The sequence below is a fragment of the Chiloscyllium punctatum genome, chromosome 40 (assembly GCF_047496795.1).
Source record: "Chiloscyllium punctatum isolate Juve2018m chromosome 40, sChiPun1.3, whole genome shotgun sequence".
NCBI lineage: Eukaryota > Metazoa > Chordata > Chondrichthyes > Orectolobiformes > Hemiscylliidae > Chiloscyllium > Chiloscyllium punctatum.
The window spans coordinates 53,607,304-53,623,434 of NC_092778.1; the positions used below are offsets into that span (position 1 = coordinate 53,607,304).

Here is a 16,131-nt window from a genome sequence, read left to right on the forward strand (position 1 = left end):
CGAGTTACTTTTTGTCTCTAGTTTTATCATTGATGAGGAAGGTATTGACCACTTGTATGGTTGCTGGTGGTTAGCACTGTTGCCTCATAGCACCAGGGACCCAGGTTTACTTTATGGCTGTGTCTGTATATGTGGAGTTTGCATATTCTCCTGTGTCTGGATAGGCTTCTTCTGGGTGCTCTGGTTTCTTCCCACAGTCCAAAGATGTACAGGTTAGGTGGATTGGCCATGCTAAATTCCCATAGTGTCCAGGAATGTGCAGGCAAGGTGGATTCGCTGTAGGAAATGCACGGTTGCAGGGATACGCATGGGGATGGGTCTTCAGAATGGCCTGCTTCCACACTGTAGAGGTTCTATGATTCTATCAGATGTAAAACTATTCTACTGTTCGACCCAAATAGGGGATGTGAATGCCCTTGTGATAAAGGAACCTCAAGAGCCTCTTGTTGAATTGCAGATCATTCAAAGGCAGAGGTGGCAACACTTGATTAGTACTACAGTTTACCAGAAGCAAAAATGTCGTCATCAGTAGTTTGGTGAAATAAATGCCTTGACAATTTTGTTATTTTAAGAAAAAAAAATCAATGTCTTTTTCCAGAAGGAACATTCCGACCATAGCTGGTCTGACTTGCATGTGATTCTAGAGTCTCAACAATGTGGTTGATTCTTAACTGCCCTGCAGGTTTTTTGAGATGGGTAATTATGATAACCTAACCAGCAATACCCACATGAATGAATTCAACAAAAGTGTGAATGTCAATTCATACTTAATATGTGAGGATTAATGACTAACTCAGTGATTTCTGGTTTATATGCAATATAACCCACAAAACCTAATGAAGATTTTTTTTTGTTCAGCCATTTCCTAATGGTAGATAATGCCATTGCCATTTCTGTTGTTATGAACATCTATCTATCTGTTTATAATTAATTGCATCCACTGCTATTCTAGTTTTCATTCGAGTGTAATGGCTTCAAGTTGATCGATAACTCCTTAGCTGTATCATAACTAGGGGCTTGGGTTAATGATTACCTTAGTTTATTTTGCCGCCTTGCTGTATGGTTTTGTGGCTTTTTTCACTTCGAGTTTGTTTTGCTCAAATCAATGCAAATTTTCTAAATTTGAAAAGGTTGTACTTAGGAGAAATGTTTCTCACATTGTTTAATTGTATTTAGCAAGCTGAAATATTGCACTCGCCAAACAGTTTGAGTCACAATAGGACACAGTGCTCTAAAGAGCCAGTTTAATGTGCTGATTCATCTGCTGGAGGGCTGGCCATGTGCCAAGACTTGGCATGTACATCAAAGCCACTGTGTTGAAAACCAGTTTTGGCATGAAATAATGTTGGTAAATTGTTCTATTGATCTGCATATAACGTTTTTTTAATGTCATTTTATACGTAGTACAGTGCTGATTTAGTTTTTAGTTCTAACCAGCTTTTGTTTCTTTTGTTATTCCACGTTTTCCTGAAATTTGTAGTTCATTTTGAACTGTATCAAGCCAACATTTGGCATGGTAATTGGCTGGTAGTGCATACCTGAAGCTGTTTCAATTAACACCTTGCCACCACTTAGTTTCCAGGAACCAGTAAGAGCTGTTAAGTGTATTCACTACCTTTTAACTTTTGACTGTATTGTTTGCTTTGTTGATTTGGCTGTTCCCCTCTCAAAATCCCACTTCATTGCTTGGTAATGCAGGCAAAACTGTACAAAATAAAAACTGAAAGACACTGGAAATCAGAAACAAAAACAGAAGTTGCTGGAAGAGCTCAGCAGGTCTGGTAACATCTGTTAAGAGAAATCCAGCCTCGTGACTTTGCTTCCAAACTGCTAGAACTGTGCTTTTGAAGCTGAGACAATAACTATTTAACATCTTTAGGAATTGGATGTTTTGATTAGTCTGCTGTATCTTTAATATTCTGGGAGAATGCACCTTTAACAACAGCAGCTGAAATCCTTATTTGTTAGTTGTTCCAACAATTTTCAGGCTTTCTGTGCAATTAAATATTGCTTTTGGGGCTAATTTTCTCAAATGTTGAATGTCCCTAAATGGTGGGCTGCTGGTTCAATCACTTAATATTATGTTTAAACTGGTATGTTGTGATTTGAATATTCCATACTTGAGTCAGAAGCATCTGGGGAATATCCATAAAATTGTTCCTCTGTCTCTTATGGCCAATCATTATTGTCTGAGCAACTGTGCTTCTGATACAACACTTCTGTATGTAATTTGGGAAGAGTTGTTTTCCAGGAAAATAAACAAATTGCTGGAAAAGCTCAGTAGGTCTGAAGGTTCCTCACCTGAAGAAGTATCATGGGACCTGAAATGTTAACTCTGCTCTCTGTTGACAGAGGCTGCCAGACCTGTGGAGTTTTTTTCCCCAGCAATTCCTGCTTCTCTTTCTGATTCCCAGAATCTGAAGCTGTTTTGTTTTTGATTAGATTACTTAGTGTGGAAATAGGCCCTTTTGGCCCAAAAAATCCACACCGACCCTCTGAAGAGTGACCCACCCAGACCCATTCCCCTACATTTACCCCTTCACCTAACACTACAAGCAATTTAGCATGGCCAATTCACCTAACCTGCACATTTTTTTTGACTGTGGGAGGATACTGGAGCACCTGGAGGAAACCCACGCAGACACTGGGAGAGTGTGGGTCTTTGGCGCTGTGAGGCAGCAGTGCTAACCACTGTGCCACCATGTTTTTTCTAACATTTGGGTTGTTTATTGGGGATGAGGTATGGAGGTGTTCAAGAGTTATTCAGCAATGGCCTTAGTTTGTGATTTGAGCCACTAGAATATAGAGACTGAGAGGGGTGGCAAGTTGAGATGAAACCATGAATATTGATAGGAAGGTTTGTATGGAGAGAAAAGTCAAGGTAGGATAATGAATACTGGAGAGAAAGAAGGTGGCAATGGAGATTGAAATAATTGTGGACAAAGTCATTCCATGCCAAACTGGGGTGGGGGCTGTTTGAGAATATAGTGATATGGGATTTTTCTGAGTAGTAAAGAATGAAGATTTTAAAGGAAAGTCCAGAATGGTGTACAAAATGAAGTCCTCAAAGTAGGAAGTGGTGCCAGACTGTGGTGAAGTTTGGTTGTGAAAGCCATGCTGCCAGTCTGGTAGAGTTTTCGCTATGAGCCAAGTCACCACTCATCATGGCCTTGACAGTTCATGCAGTCAGTACTAGCACCTGCAGTTAAGCCATTCTTTCCAGTGCCCTTGTTTATGCATTCTGGAGGAAGATCTGATTGCTGGAGTCTGGGAGGAGTGAGCAAGGTGAGTCGGTGTTTGTCAAAATTAGAACTCAAAATAGACAAAAATGTTGATGAGCAAAGAACGAGGTTGCTGTTTGCAAAGCAGTGATGAGTGTCTTGGTGTGCTCTTCTAAAGATGCTGCAAGACGGACATGAGTTCATTTGAGGAATTCGGGACCAAACCTGCGATGATGACTGGAATTGGGATGTCAAAAAGTATTGGAGGGTTGAAGCAGGAATTTTGGATGGCACAGCTTGGGAGAGGGAAATATGAAAGGTATCTTAACTGGATGATGGGAAAACATCAGAGAATAGGCCAAAAAGGGTGAAGAGAATTTGGGGGGACCAAAAGCAAAGTGATAGGCTGAGGTACAGTGTATCTATGTGAATGCATGCAGATTGGCTGCAGTGGAAATGGAGCTGACTCTGCTGATGTCATAATATTTTACTATTAAAAGGGTTCACTTGCAAAAGAGCTTTGTTTTTAGATATGCTACAATCATACACAGCAGGCTATAACACCATCCTGCCATAAATTGATAGCATTCAAAATTCAGATTTAATTTCTTAACTTCTCCTGACAGATCTGATCAGTCTTTCTGACTTTTTGGATCTGATTTTATCTGTAATTCTGATTTATCTGTACAGCTGTAAACACCAGCAGGTATGCAGAGAGTTACCGAATCCAGACCTATGCAGAGTACGTTGAGAAAAAGCAGGAGGAGAAACAAACCAAGCGGAAGTGGACAGAGGAAAGCTGGCGAGAAGTGGAGAGGAAGAGGCTAAAGACCCAGTATGCTCCACAACCTTACTTTAACCAGATGTTTGATTTCACCAGGTGAGTGCTGCAAAATTGAAAGTTAATTGTATTTAATGGCAAATCCACAGTTGCAGGTAGACAGTAAATTCTGCTTTTATTCTTAAGTTTTTTAAAACTGTCATTTAAATATCTCAATTGGAAGTGTGGGATACTAGGTATTTTTTATTTCTGTACAGTTAAGGTGCGAACGTTCTGTTGCAGTCCTTAAGTTTACGCAGTTAGTTAACTTTTAACCTTAAATATTTTTAGTTTCCCAACATTTGAATTAAACAGCTATTTGGGACCAAAATGTTACCTTTCCACCCATTAGTAGGAATAGAAAACCATGAAGGAGGAGAAAGGGGTACAACAAGAGAAATATACGCAAACAATTCATAATTAAACTTTCAATTGGGAAATTTTGTTTGTGGGCAGGTTACACTCTCCCATTGGATTTCTTGTTTGAGGAATAAGGAACTTCAGGCTATTCAGCCCATGCAATTTAAAGTTTAAATGACTGAAAGTACCGTAAATTTCAAATTTGTTAAAATTTGAACTTTGTTTACTAAGATAACAAGATTTTTAAATTCCATTCTTACCAAAACTTTTACAGCTAGTTTTTCAAATTTCTGGCTTAATTTGGAAGGGGGAGTTTGAAAATTAGCAAATTGATAAAGTCTGGTCAAGAACACTCAATTGAGAGTGTAATGCAGTTTTCAAGTAGGAATACATTAAATTTGCAGATTTTCAGGGAATTAGAAGCTTTGCAATCTCAGGCTTCAGAAATCTGGGTTTGTAGAAATGTTTTGTTTGTGAATATTATTGAACCTTGTGTTCTTTTGCATCATGTTGAGTTCTAATGTTCAGACTCGAGCTATGGTATTTTTATATTCTCATGTAGCACTGTCTGAGTTATATTTGAGACAGTAATTGGCACCAGAGTTTTTTTTTATTTGGTTTACATTTGCTCATGGGATTCATTGCTCAGTTACTATTAGTCCCCATTAGATCCTGGTGTGGTTCTGAAGTTAATTAAGATTCAGTCTTTTAATTGCTAGTTTCTGTGTCCAAGCTGTTGCCCTGGGAACAAAGAAATCAGTTATAACGATAGCATGATAGCTTCCATTCTGTCCTGAATGTAGTCAGAGTTCAGTGCAAAATAATGCAATGACTTCACGTAACAGCATGCTATTAAGACTGAATGGTTTTATAAATGTGTGGACAGCATAACCAAACCAAGCTGCTGAAGTTTGCTTTTTTTTTTGTATGAGAGTAGAAGTTTAGAACCAAATTTCAACCATCTGAATTGGGTCGAGTATACATTTATTTTGGGAACCAAAATCCTATTTAACAGAATCCACTGCACAATATCAAGGAGAATTCATTGAGGTATTTGGAGCTTCTGAAATTGCTCATTGGACATTTTCAGTTTCAGAGGGGGTACCTGACTAATCAACAATTGCAGCCCTACCATTCATCTTCCAAGTGAGAGGGATGTATAATGAGCAGCCAATCCAATATCAGCCATTTTATATCCGATTGAAAGTTTTGCCCATTCTGCTAAGTTTTTAAAATTTAAACTGAGGCGAAACTGAATTTCAAATTAGTGCAGAAAACATTTTCCTGATGCTGAATGAATTGATCAAGTAACAATTACTTGTATAATAAGTGTCACGTCTCATAACATGTGTCAACTCTTTTTTTCAATCATTCTTTAACTCTCAGCTCAAGCAAATTGAAGTTTTCAATCCCAGCTTGCATGCTGTTGAAATTGCCAATCTGTCTCTCATCCATGTTTCAATAGGGCCAGTTGTACTTCTGTTCCTCTCATTAAGTTGGCACTTACCTCAGTTTTCTTTTTGCATTTAGACCATCTTGCCTAATTTTCTAGTCAACTGGCCATGGTGATTTTCCCTAGGGGCTTATGTTATGAGGACAGGTTGTGCAAATCTGTATTTCCTTGAGTGTTTAAGTGTTTATTTAACTGAAATATTGAGATAATCAAAACATTGTACAGGGTAGATGGAGAGTACCTAGCTCTTCTGGTAAGAGTCCAAAACATGATCTTCTAAAATTTAAGTATTCCCTTTTAAAATTGAGGAATGATGTTGGGAAGCAGCATTTCACAAGGGCAATTGGAATTGTTAATGCACTGCCTCAGTAAAAGTTGAGGTTTGACTAAATTAGGACTTTCAAAACTGAAGCTAATAGTTATAAACACAAGGTAGATAAGATGTAGATCTACCTTAATGTAACTAACCATCTTCCTGTTAGACATGCATCTTGTCTTTGCAGCTTTTTGACCATTGTTCCCCATCCATCCCTTTAGGAATACCTTGCAGTAAATCACATGCGAAAAACACTTATGCCCTGTTTAGTGATGTGGGTCTGCCAAGGATAATTGTACATAGCTTTCTTTAATCCAGTTAGAGTTTTGAATCTTGTGACATTCATCAGTGTCAATTCAAGATGAATTGTGTAACCATCTTGATGAAATAAAAGATGATACACTTTGCTCCTGTCCTACCCACAGTGGGCATGTGGCATAAGCGTGAACACATTTTCTGGCTTATATCTGAGGACCGTGGTATTTTAACTCCCCAAGCCTTACCTACATACAGTTGGTCAAAGCAGTAGGAAAGCAGCAGCAGAATGGCAAGCAAGAAAGGAAGTTCAGCAGCCAAAGATATTTGGCACCAGAGAAGGGAGCCTTATTGGCATGCAAGTGATTTTACGAAGTGGGTTAAGAGATGTTCTTCCGGGAGGTCAAGGCAGGTACAACTCTGTTCTTTCTGGGGCCCAGAGAGTACTCCAGCCTCTAGTTTCAAAGGATTTAAAGTAGTCTTCCATGACTAAACACTTCAAGATGGCTGATAATATTAAACAGACACTAGATTTAAGGTACCAAGCAAGTGGATTTATATTTTAGTAGCCATATGGAGATAAACACCTTTTTAAACATTCTAAAAGGTTAAATGTGTAACAGTAGATGCAATAGGCAAGGCAATAATGAGTTAAGAATTTCTGAAAGTCTTGGTGAATTCTGTAAACAAAGTCTGAGCTTCTGAATTGATGGATTCTGTTGCTTGTGTCTTCTGGTACAACGTCCCATATTAGTGCAGCATATTTTAATGTGTCTCACTGCTCACTGGAAACAAAGAAATCTTTTATCTGATCAAATTCAGGATATCTACATATCTTTCAAACTCCAGAACTTAACCCTCTTGGTTGTCCGATGGATATTTGTATTAGCTCTTCAGGTTGTTGCTTGACTCAATTGATAAACCTCCAATATCACTGGAGTTAGCTCATACTCGAGTGTTGAAATTTTGTATTGTTAAAGAGCATACCCCTTTTCAATATGATATCAAACTGAGGTGTCAGTTACTGCTTGGTTAACGTGGCTACTGATGATCCCATGGTACTATTTGAGAAGAGAAAGAGAGAGATGTTCTGATACTCTCGCCAACATTCCTTCCTTAAGCAGTAGCATCTAAAAACAGAATGATTTGTTATTCATATCCTTGCTGTTTGTGCAACATTGCTAGTCTTGACAGTTCACATATGTGAGTAAGATTGAAAATATTGTGAAGTGTGAAATGAAGCACACTGCAAGTGCAGTACAAAATGGAATAAAATTGTGAAGAGTGCTAGCAATTGTTTCCTGTAGCCAGGAAAATTGGTTTACTAATCAAGTTTACTCTTTTTGGTAGGGAAAAAGCAAAATTATCTGGTGAAATTTGTTAATATTCTATAATTAAAAGTAATCACTTTGAGCTTTTTCATTAAAACATAGTCTGATACTTAACTGGAATAACTGGTTAACACTGGTGCTTATGCACACAAACCTTAGTTGCAACAAATGTCATAAATAGATATTGGTATGGGTCACTTGGGCACCCGTTAAATAAAATGCCACTGGTGGTGTCCAATTGCTTTCCATGAAAACTATTTGCTTTACAAGTAAAGCCATCCCTGTCAGCCAGTAGGGGATTTTCATTAAATTAATTGGCTGCTGTTCTCCAAAATTAAAACATTTACAAGTTTTTGCTAAATTCCATTTACTTTCTAATTTCAGTAAGATGGTTGGCAAATGAATATTGGGTTATATATTTAATAAAAATCAGCGATGCTGCAGCGAACAAATCTTTCAGTTCACTGCTGTACTTAGTAGAGATTAGCAAGAAAACTTAAATAAGGAAGTGGAATAATTGCTATCCTTTGAATCATAGGAAGAGTACTGTCCAGAGGCATGTTTCTAGTTTATTGACTCTTCTGACTAGTGGAGACACAAATTTGAATTTTCACTCACATCAAATGCTGTGGTGATATGAATTATCCAGTCATTTTCTGTGACTCCAGCAGTGCTACGAAGCAATGTAGGAATTTGTATTTCAACTGGCTTAGAAACTAAACATCCAGGTTTTATTTGCCAACTGTGTTTGCAGCACGTGAAGCAAGGGATTGACTTTTCATGCATGTTTTTGTGGCATCTGATACAAGAATGTTAATGATACCAATCTAACCTCCTTACACAAGAATCAATCGCCATCTCAGAATATCCAGAACAACCAGGAGGTGGGCAATACTATACTAGCCTAAGCAGCCAATTCATTGAGTGTTGCACTGCTGTTTTCATTCTCATCTGATACTACTTATGGAGGATGATGTGTTCATAGTCACAAGCTGAAGGATTCACCTATCTATTAATGTAGATTTTGAGCAGTTCAGTTAGTTAGGAGAAAGTGAGGACTGCAGATGCTGGAGATCAGAGTCGAGAGTGTGGTGCTGGAAAAACACTGCAGGTCAGGCAGCATCCGAGGAGCAGGAGAATTGACGTTTTGGACATAAACCCTTGGTCATTCCTGATGAAGGGCTTATGCCCGAAATGTCAATTTTCCTGCTCCTCGGATGCTGCCTGACCAGCTGTGCTTTTCCAGCAGCCCACACTCAGTTCAGTTAGTTGTCCTGGTAAAGAAACTGGTTTGCATTATGGACAACGCTTGCATTCAATCTTCAAATATTAACAAATCCTCATGCTTCGCAGGTTTGGAGAATGTTGCAGGGAATTATCTGCACCAGTGGGCCCTCAGTTATGAATTAATTCATCAGATTAAGTTACCCTAAAATGGCAGTGTTCCAGAACAAAAGGTTGCCATGTTTATGTAAATGGAAATGGTTGATCCTTAATTTTAAAAAGTTTGAATACTAACTACTCTTTAATGAAATACTCTGCTACTCAGATTATTGCAGGAAAAAGGGTGATCATTATGTTGTTATCTTACTTACTAAAACAGTCTTAGATCTTAGATCTCCTTTTGAGCACAATTAGCCATCTTCAATCGACCTGTTCAGAGCTTCTATGGCACACCTCTGGAACAGGCCTTCTGGCTCAGAGGTTGGAAGATTACCGCTGCACTACAAAACCACCTAATTGACTATTTTACATCCTATATTGGCAGTATATTTCAGATGAATAGCATTTGTTACAGTCAGTGTTTAACAGTTTGGCTATTAAACCGGTTAGTTTAACAAGATCAAAAAAGCATTTCTGTGTTGTTGTAAAGTTGTAACAAATTGAGGTAAGGCATTCAACCTAACTTGGCTTTTCATTTCTTTGGATTGCCCAACTCATTAGATTCACATGGCAGCTGTCTGCAAAATTTAATAGGTGAATGAAAATCACTTGCAATGTTGAGTCTTTTGTTTGGCATTGGACACCTATCTGAGATTTGAATCTTATGTCAAATAGACTTATCAAGACCCCATTTTGAGTCTGATTTCTGATGTCCTTGACTGCTGTCCTCTCTGTTGCTGTTTCAACTTACAGGGTTGGTGAATGTTTTGTGAATAAATACCTAAATAAATTAATCCACATATTGTATCAAATTGAAGTTCCAACAACGGTTGTGCTATATAAATATACAGCTTTTCTGTCCATTCTTTCCAATAAACCCCACTGCTAGAATTTTGGTTAATGTCACACTTTTCAGAAATTTTTCAATAGAAGATAAGTGAAGGGAATTATTAGCTTCAAGAACACATGAGATTATGTATAAAACATGGGAGTTGTCATTATGCATACCGTAGGTCACTGGTATGTACCTTGTGTGACCTTTTTGTTTTGTTCCATTCAATCTTAGGGCCAGTCCTCTTATGGAAAAGAGAAGTATGAGTCCTATCCAGGAAGAGACAGTATCTGATGAAATGGAAGGGGATGAAGTTACAAGTAAAGATGGTGACAGTGATTATTCAGCTAATGCCTGGATAGACTCTACAATATCAGAAACTGAGAAAATCAAGAAACAGTGGCAGAAAAAGGACGAGCATGGAAAAACTGGTAAATGGATGTATATCTTGAAAGTATGAATATGTTCTTAAGCTTTTCAGTTTCAGTACTTGTAGGTAAAGATATTGATGGAAAATAAATTGTTGATGTCATGCTACTGTTTCAAATACAAGGTGAGTTCTGTTAATGGATTTTTCTGCCATATGGATGATAAAATGTATGTTTACGCAATTAACCTTTGCGAATATTTGCATTACTGCTGCAAAGTAAAAAGATTGGGAAGATGATCAAGAGTTGACTAAAGTCTTTGCATGCTCTCTCTTTCTATCAAAAAGATCTGTGAACAGATCACTAATTCACAGTGTAGGATAAGACTTACAAAAAAAGTCAAAGAGCATATCTTGGCTTGTTAGCATACAGGTGTTCACCTCTGAATTGAAACAAATTAAGGGAATATACAGTAGTGACAAGATCTTGAGTTTTGATTCTCCCCCTCTCATTCAGATGTATAGTGCCATTGTGTTGTCCTTTTCCATTGTTACAGTATGTTAACTCGTGAGGGAAAGAGATTCACTTTTTTCTATTTTACATGATAAAGGCATATAAAATGATTTTGAAGGATAATTTTTCAATAACTCACATCTAATTATTCTGATGTAGCACACACTCAGAATCCCTAGAGTTCATAGAATCCCTACAGTGTGGAAACAGGCCAATTGGCCCAACAAGTCCACACTGACCCTCCAAAGAGTAACCCACCCAGACCCATTGCCCTACTCTTAGTCTATCTTTCTCCTGACTAATGAACCTAACCTACACACCCCTGAACACCATGGGCAATTTAATAAGGCCAGTTCACCAAACTTGTACATCTTTGGACTGAGGGAGGAAACCAGAGCACCCGGAGGAAACCCACGCAGACACTGGGAGAATGTGCAAACTCTATATAGTTGCCCAAGGCTGGAATTGAACCCAGGTCCCTGGTGCTATGAAGCAGTCGTGGTAACCACTGAGCCACTGTGCCCTAGAGGGTATCATGTGGTTCTAGAAGTTTACATCAAATTTGATGTCCAGTGAAGTGCAATCATGTTGCAGTGAAAGTATTCGGTATTGCTGAAGAGGGAATAACAGCATCAGGTTCAATACAAATATTTCCAATCTGTGAAATAGACCAAGAGTCAGGATCAATTCTTTGTGACATGTAATGTGACTCTTTTTTTAAAAAAAAGCCTAATTTTAGGAAAGAAACTACAAGGCCCAATGTTGTTGAGCAGTGCAAATTGCAAACTATATAGGTGTGCCATGGATGTGAAACTTGCATGTTTCAGGGCATCATAACCTGGGTGGTCTATAGTTTTTATAGAAAGGGATGGGTTGATCATATGCACCCACATGGTAACCGGCTAAGTATTAACAAACTGTGCCACTTCCTGTGATATAAATCACCTGGGGGGTGTCTGTCTTTCTTTAGAAGTGTGCTATGGTACATTTGAAAATTGAGTAAGGAGCTAGTGAAGGGAATACTTGTTGATACTAAAAATGGTCACCACCAGTAGACCTAATTCACCATGGTGAATGGCTACTGAGGATGATCTGATACAAAAAAAACCTTGCTCTCCAACTCATTAAATCAAATTAAATAAAATACAAGTTGCAAGTTTGATCAATTGTATCCAGAACTGCTGCAGAAGAGTACTGAGTGGTGTGGGTTATTTAATCAAACGTTCCTTGTACAACAGGCACCGCTTAACCTAATAAGTAAAAGAGTGTGGAAACTGTCCTTAAGGCTGAAGGTTCAGTGGTTATATTGATATAACCAAACTGATGAGAATGCCTTGCATTTGATCCTTACTCAATTAAGATAGGTGAGCTCAGCTAGAAAGACAATTTGGACATTGCAATTAATCTTTTATTCTTTAGTCTACAAAAGAAACGTTTCCATGTTGTTTCTTATTCAAGCCCCAGTACAATGATCCTTTATGAAAAGGGCGCATTGTGTGAAACTAGAATTGGATTAAACCATGTAACAATTTAAAAGCTTATTAGCATTTATAGTTTAAGTCGGTAAATGAAGAATGTTACTCTAGTGACCAATGTAAGAGCTTACCTGAGCCATTCCCTCCTTGAGAGTAAATGTAGGATTGAAAGTGGCATTCCACTACACAATGTTTGCTGTAGCACGTAGAATTCTTGCTATGTTTCTTGATGAGAAAAGAAAAGGCCAAGATTACCAGCTGGAGTTGAAAAGTCTGATTCTGCCTTGCATATATTTATTGTAGGTGGCATTGACCAATGACACATGGCGTAGCTAGGTAATGTGAATAGGTAGTTGATGCTTGAACACCTTTGACCTTAATGGCCAACATCGTAGGATTCATAAATTCAAGAATCGTCAGGCAGTCACGAGATGGATCTCTGTTGGACTTTGAAAATTCCTAAAATAAATTGTTTGCTGAATTCTGGAGGTTTCTGTGGACCAGATTTCTGTATTAAGAAGTAAGGTTTCTATTGAATTGTTACAATCATTTGGCAATTGAAAGATTTCCTTGGTTTGGATTACCCTGAGTTCTGGACTGTGCGTTTACAGATTGGTGCTATTGAAGTTGAAATTCCTTTCAGACCCATTTTTTCATCCTGAAATGGGTGACAATTAGGCCTGAGTAAGCCTAAAATTGACCTTCTGGCCTAGTTAACGTTCCTTTGCGTTTTGTTTTTGTTCGCAACCACTAAAGCTGCCTAAATGATGCAGGACCCAATATTGGTCGATGATATGACCTTTTTTTTTTTGGGACCTATTTTAAAACTGTAGAATAATACAGCCAGATCTATTTTGTACTTTATTGTGTTTGCATTGATGAACTACACCTTGCAATGTGTTGTGAAACAAATCTGTATTTCTGGAGTCTGGTTAAAAAGGCTGAATTTGTTTTCTTCCCACCCCTCTCCAAGGGGTCTTGGTTTGATGTTTCATAAGTTCAATATTTAGTTTTGATTCTGTCCTATGAATGTCACAGTGCTGAAAGCAGGTGACTTATATTTTTTCCTTTCCGTAATAAAAGTGAGCAAACCTAAAGCTACCTGGTTGGCAGGATATCGAGTGCACTTTAGGAAAGTTATGTTGCCCTGTCGCTATCTTGTAGGTAAGGGATCTCTTGAAATTTCCAATTTGACGAAGCCATGGCAGTCTTATTAAAACTGTCACTTGCAGCAGTGCTCCTCCTTTGGACAAGTGTTGCTGTTGACGTATACTTCAGCTGAGGTATTGACTTTTTGGCAGGTTAGTCCTTGATGCAGATTTTCAGAGCAAATCACAAAACCCCTCTGTCAAACAATCCAGTAATAAAATAGCAAATACTTTTGACAGCAATTTTTTTCTTACCCCATGTTTTTCAACCAGCTTCTTTCTGTTTTATTTCTGTTCATATGTACACCTGGCAAGAAAACAGGTGTTCAGTGTGTATATATGTTTGTGTGTGTGTGTGTGTGTGCGCATATATATTTTATATACAATGTACATGTGAGTTTAGTTTTCCCATCTGTACTTTGAAAACAGCATTTACTCGGACAGTAATGGAAAGAGGGTGCAATGACTAAGAGACTAAGTTTTTAAATTTGTTATTTTCCTATTACTTGGATGTGTAGAAATTGGACCTGTGCTATTGAAGCAGCATACAGTAGGTAGTAGTTAGGGAATAATTGTTCAGTGTGTTAGGAATTCTGTTAGATTAATAGTTACTTGTTAACTGTAGAGTGAGTGAAAGATTAGTTCCATCCACATCTGTTCTTGTGACATTTCATGCTCTGTTTTCTCAAGATGCATTACTATGCCACAGTTTGATTTGATGCAAAACTCTCAAGTAATTTTGAAAGTACCATGGATTCCATATTTTAAAGGGTCAGTTGTCTGGGAGTTTTACAGGCATTAATTCCTCACATAATTTTGCATTTTTTTTGTGAAAGAGAGCATCTTAAATCATTTTTTTTGTACCATGTATGTTCCAACTGGTTGAGCAGGATTTATTTGGGTTGTGTGACTGTGGACTAGAAGGTGAGAGCTTGTTCAAATTAACCATTCCCAATATCAATTGGGACTGCAAGTCTCACTCTTAAATTACCCAAAGCCTGAAATGTAATGTCTTAAATTAGTAATTAATGAAATAATCAGTTTTATGTGGACATTTTAAAATGCCTATATGCTGCTTATGTTCCAAGGTTATTTATAGGGATGTCAGTTTACAAACTTCTTTCCCATATAAGCTTACAACTGAAATTGAATTTTCTGTCTTTATTTCATACGAACAACTAGTTTCTGGCACATAGGTTAAAAACCTGTCTTGCATTACAGTGGAGTCAAGTTCACAAAAGTACATTTAGTGTTTCTGAGAAGTTGAGTGTGGAATGCTATGGTTGTACTTGAACACACTTAATGGAATAATAAATATTTAACAATTTTCAGAAATGAATGCAAACGGATAACTTCCTGGAATTATAAAATTGTAAAGTCAAACACTGACTGGAAATCCTTTGTATCAGGTTGGTTTTCAGCCTTGCAGATGTTCCAAGCTCCAGTCATAACAAAATATTTAAATAAGCAGCTGTTTCTTGTATGATTTTATTTTGAGAAATATTCTTGTTGAAACTGACACTTTGCACAGTGTCATTTAATGATGGGTGAGTTGGTCGTCTTCACTTTATCAAAGGTATTGTCAAAACTTCTCCAGCAGTTGGATTTATAGACTATAATATCACTGAGCCATCATTACAATGGAAATTAAAAGTTGACTGGATTTTGATTCATATGCAAGGTGTCACATGTAGGCCAGACCAGTAAGAATGAATAGCAAATGTTCTTCCTTAACAGGCATTAATGAGCTGGATGAGTTTTAGCCCCAGTCAACAGTCATTAAGGGCTAGCTGTTTTTTTAAAATTCCAGATTGTCATTATATTCAGGTATGGTGAGATTCAAGTTCCTGTCCTCATAACATCAACCTTGGCTTTTGGGTTACTCATCCAGTGGCATTAACACAATGCCACTGCTTTCAATGGTTTAAAGTCAGTATGCAAACTGAAAATCTGTAACGCCAAGTGAAAAGAAAGTTTTGTCTCTGGATAAGGATTGAAAACCTCTTCCTTGTGGATTTCGACTCGTTTCAGACTATTTACAATTCTCTCTCTCAGCCCAGTTGTACTAGGCTGGTGAACTAGACTTGTTGACAAGAGGAATTTTTTTTCCTCTGTAGATTATTCGACTTTGGAACACGCTGTCTCCAGAAGGTGCTGGAGACAGAACTATTGAATATTTTTAAAGTCAATAGCAGATGGATGCTTGTTAGGCAACACAATCAAATATTACTGAAGGTATATAAGAATGTGTAATTCAGAAGAAACTGACCAACCGTGATCTTATTGAAATGAAGGGTCAGGCTTGATGGATCAAATGGTAAGCTTCTTCTAATTTGTATGTTCATGTGCGATATTCATTCTGAATTTTGATAAGACAAACCAAGGCAGGACTTACACTGTCAATGGTAGGGCCTTGTGGCGTGTAATTGAACAGAGACCAGGGTCAAGGTGCATGGTTCCTTGAAAGTGGCATCACTGGTAGACCGAGTAGTGAAGAACGCTTTTGGCATGCTCGGTTTCATCAGTCAGAGCATTGAATGCAGGTGTTGGGACATCATGTTATGACTGTACAAGACATTGAGGCCATATCTGGAGTACTGGGACAGTTCTGGTCACCCTGCTGTAGGAAGGATGTCTTGAAACTGGAGACAGTGCA

At 37.9% G+C, this 16,131-nt stretch overlaps 1 protein-coding gene across 3 annotated transcripts in view; it reads left to right on the forward strand.

Moving 5' to 3' along the window:
* LOC140464616 (poly(A)-specific ribonuclease PARN-like) overlaps positions 1-16,131 on the forward strand; it is a 173,298-nt gene that overhangs the window by 112,451 nt on the left and 44,716 nt on the right. For all 3 annotated transcript variants that reach the window (XR_011954947.1, XM_072559918.1, XM_072559917.1), the window contains exons 22-23: positions 3,912-4,101; positions 10,206-10,402. Coding sequence is in view for 2 of the 3 variants with exons in the window: in XM_072559918.1 (XP_072416019.1) it covers positions 3,912-4,101; positions 10,206-10,402 (387 nt within the window). In the remaining variant the exon portion in view is untranslated. The remainder of the gene's footprint in view (positions 1-3,911; positions 4,102-10,205; positions 10,403-16,131) is intronic.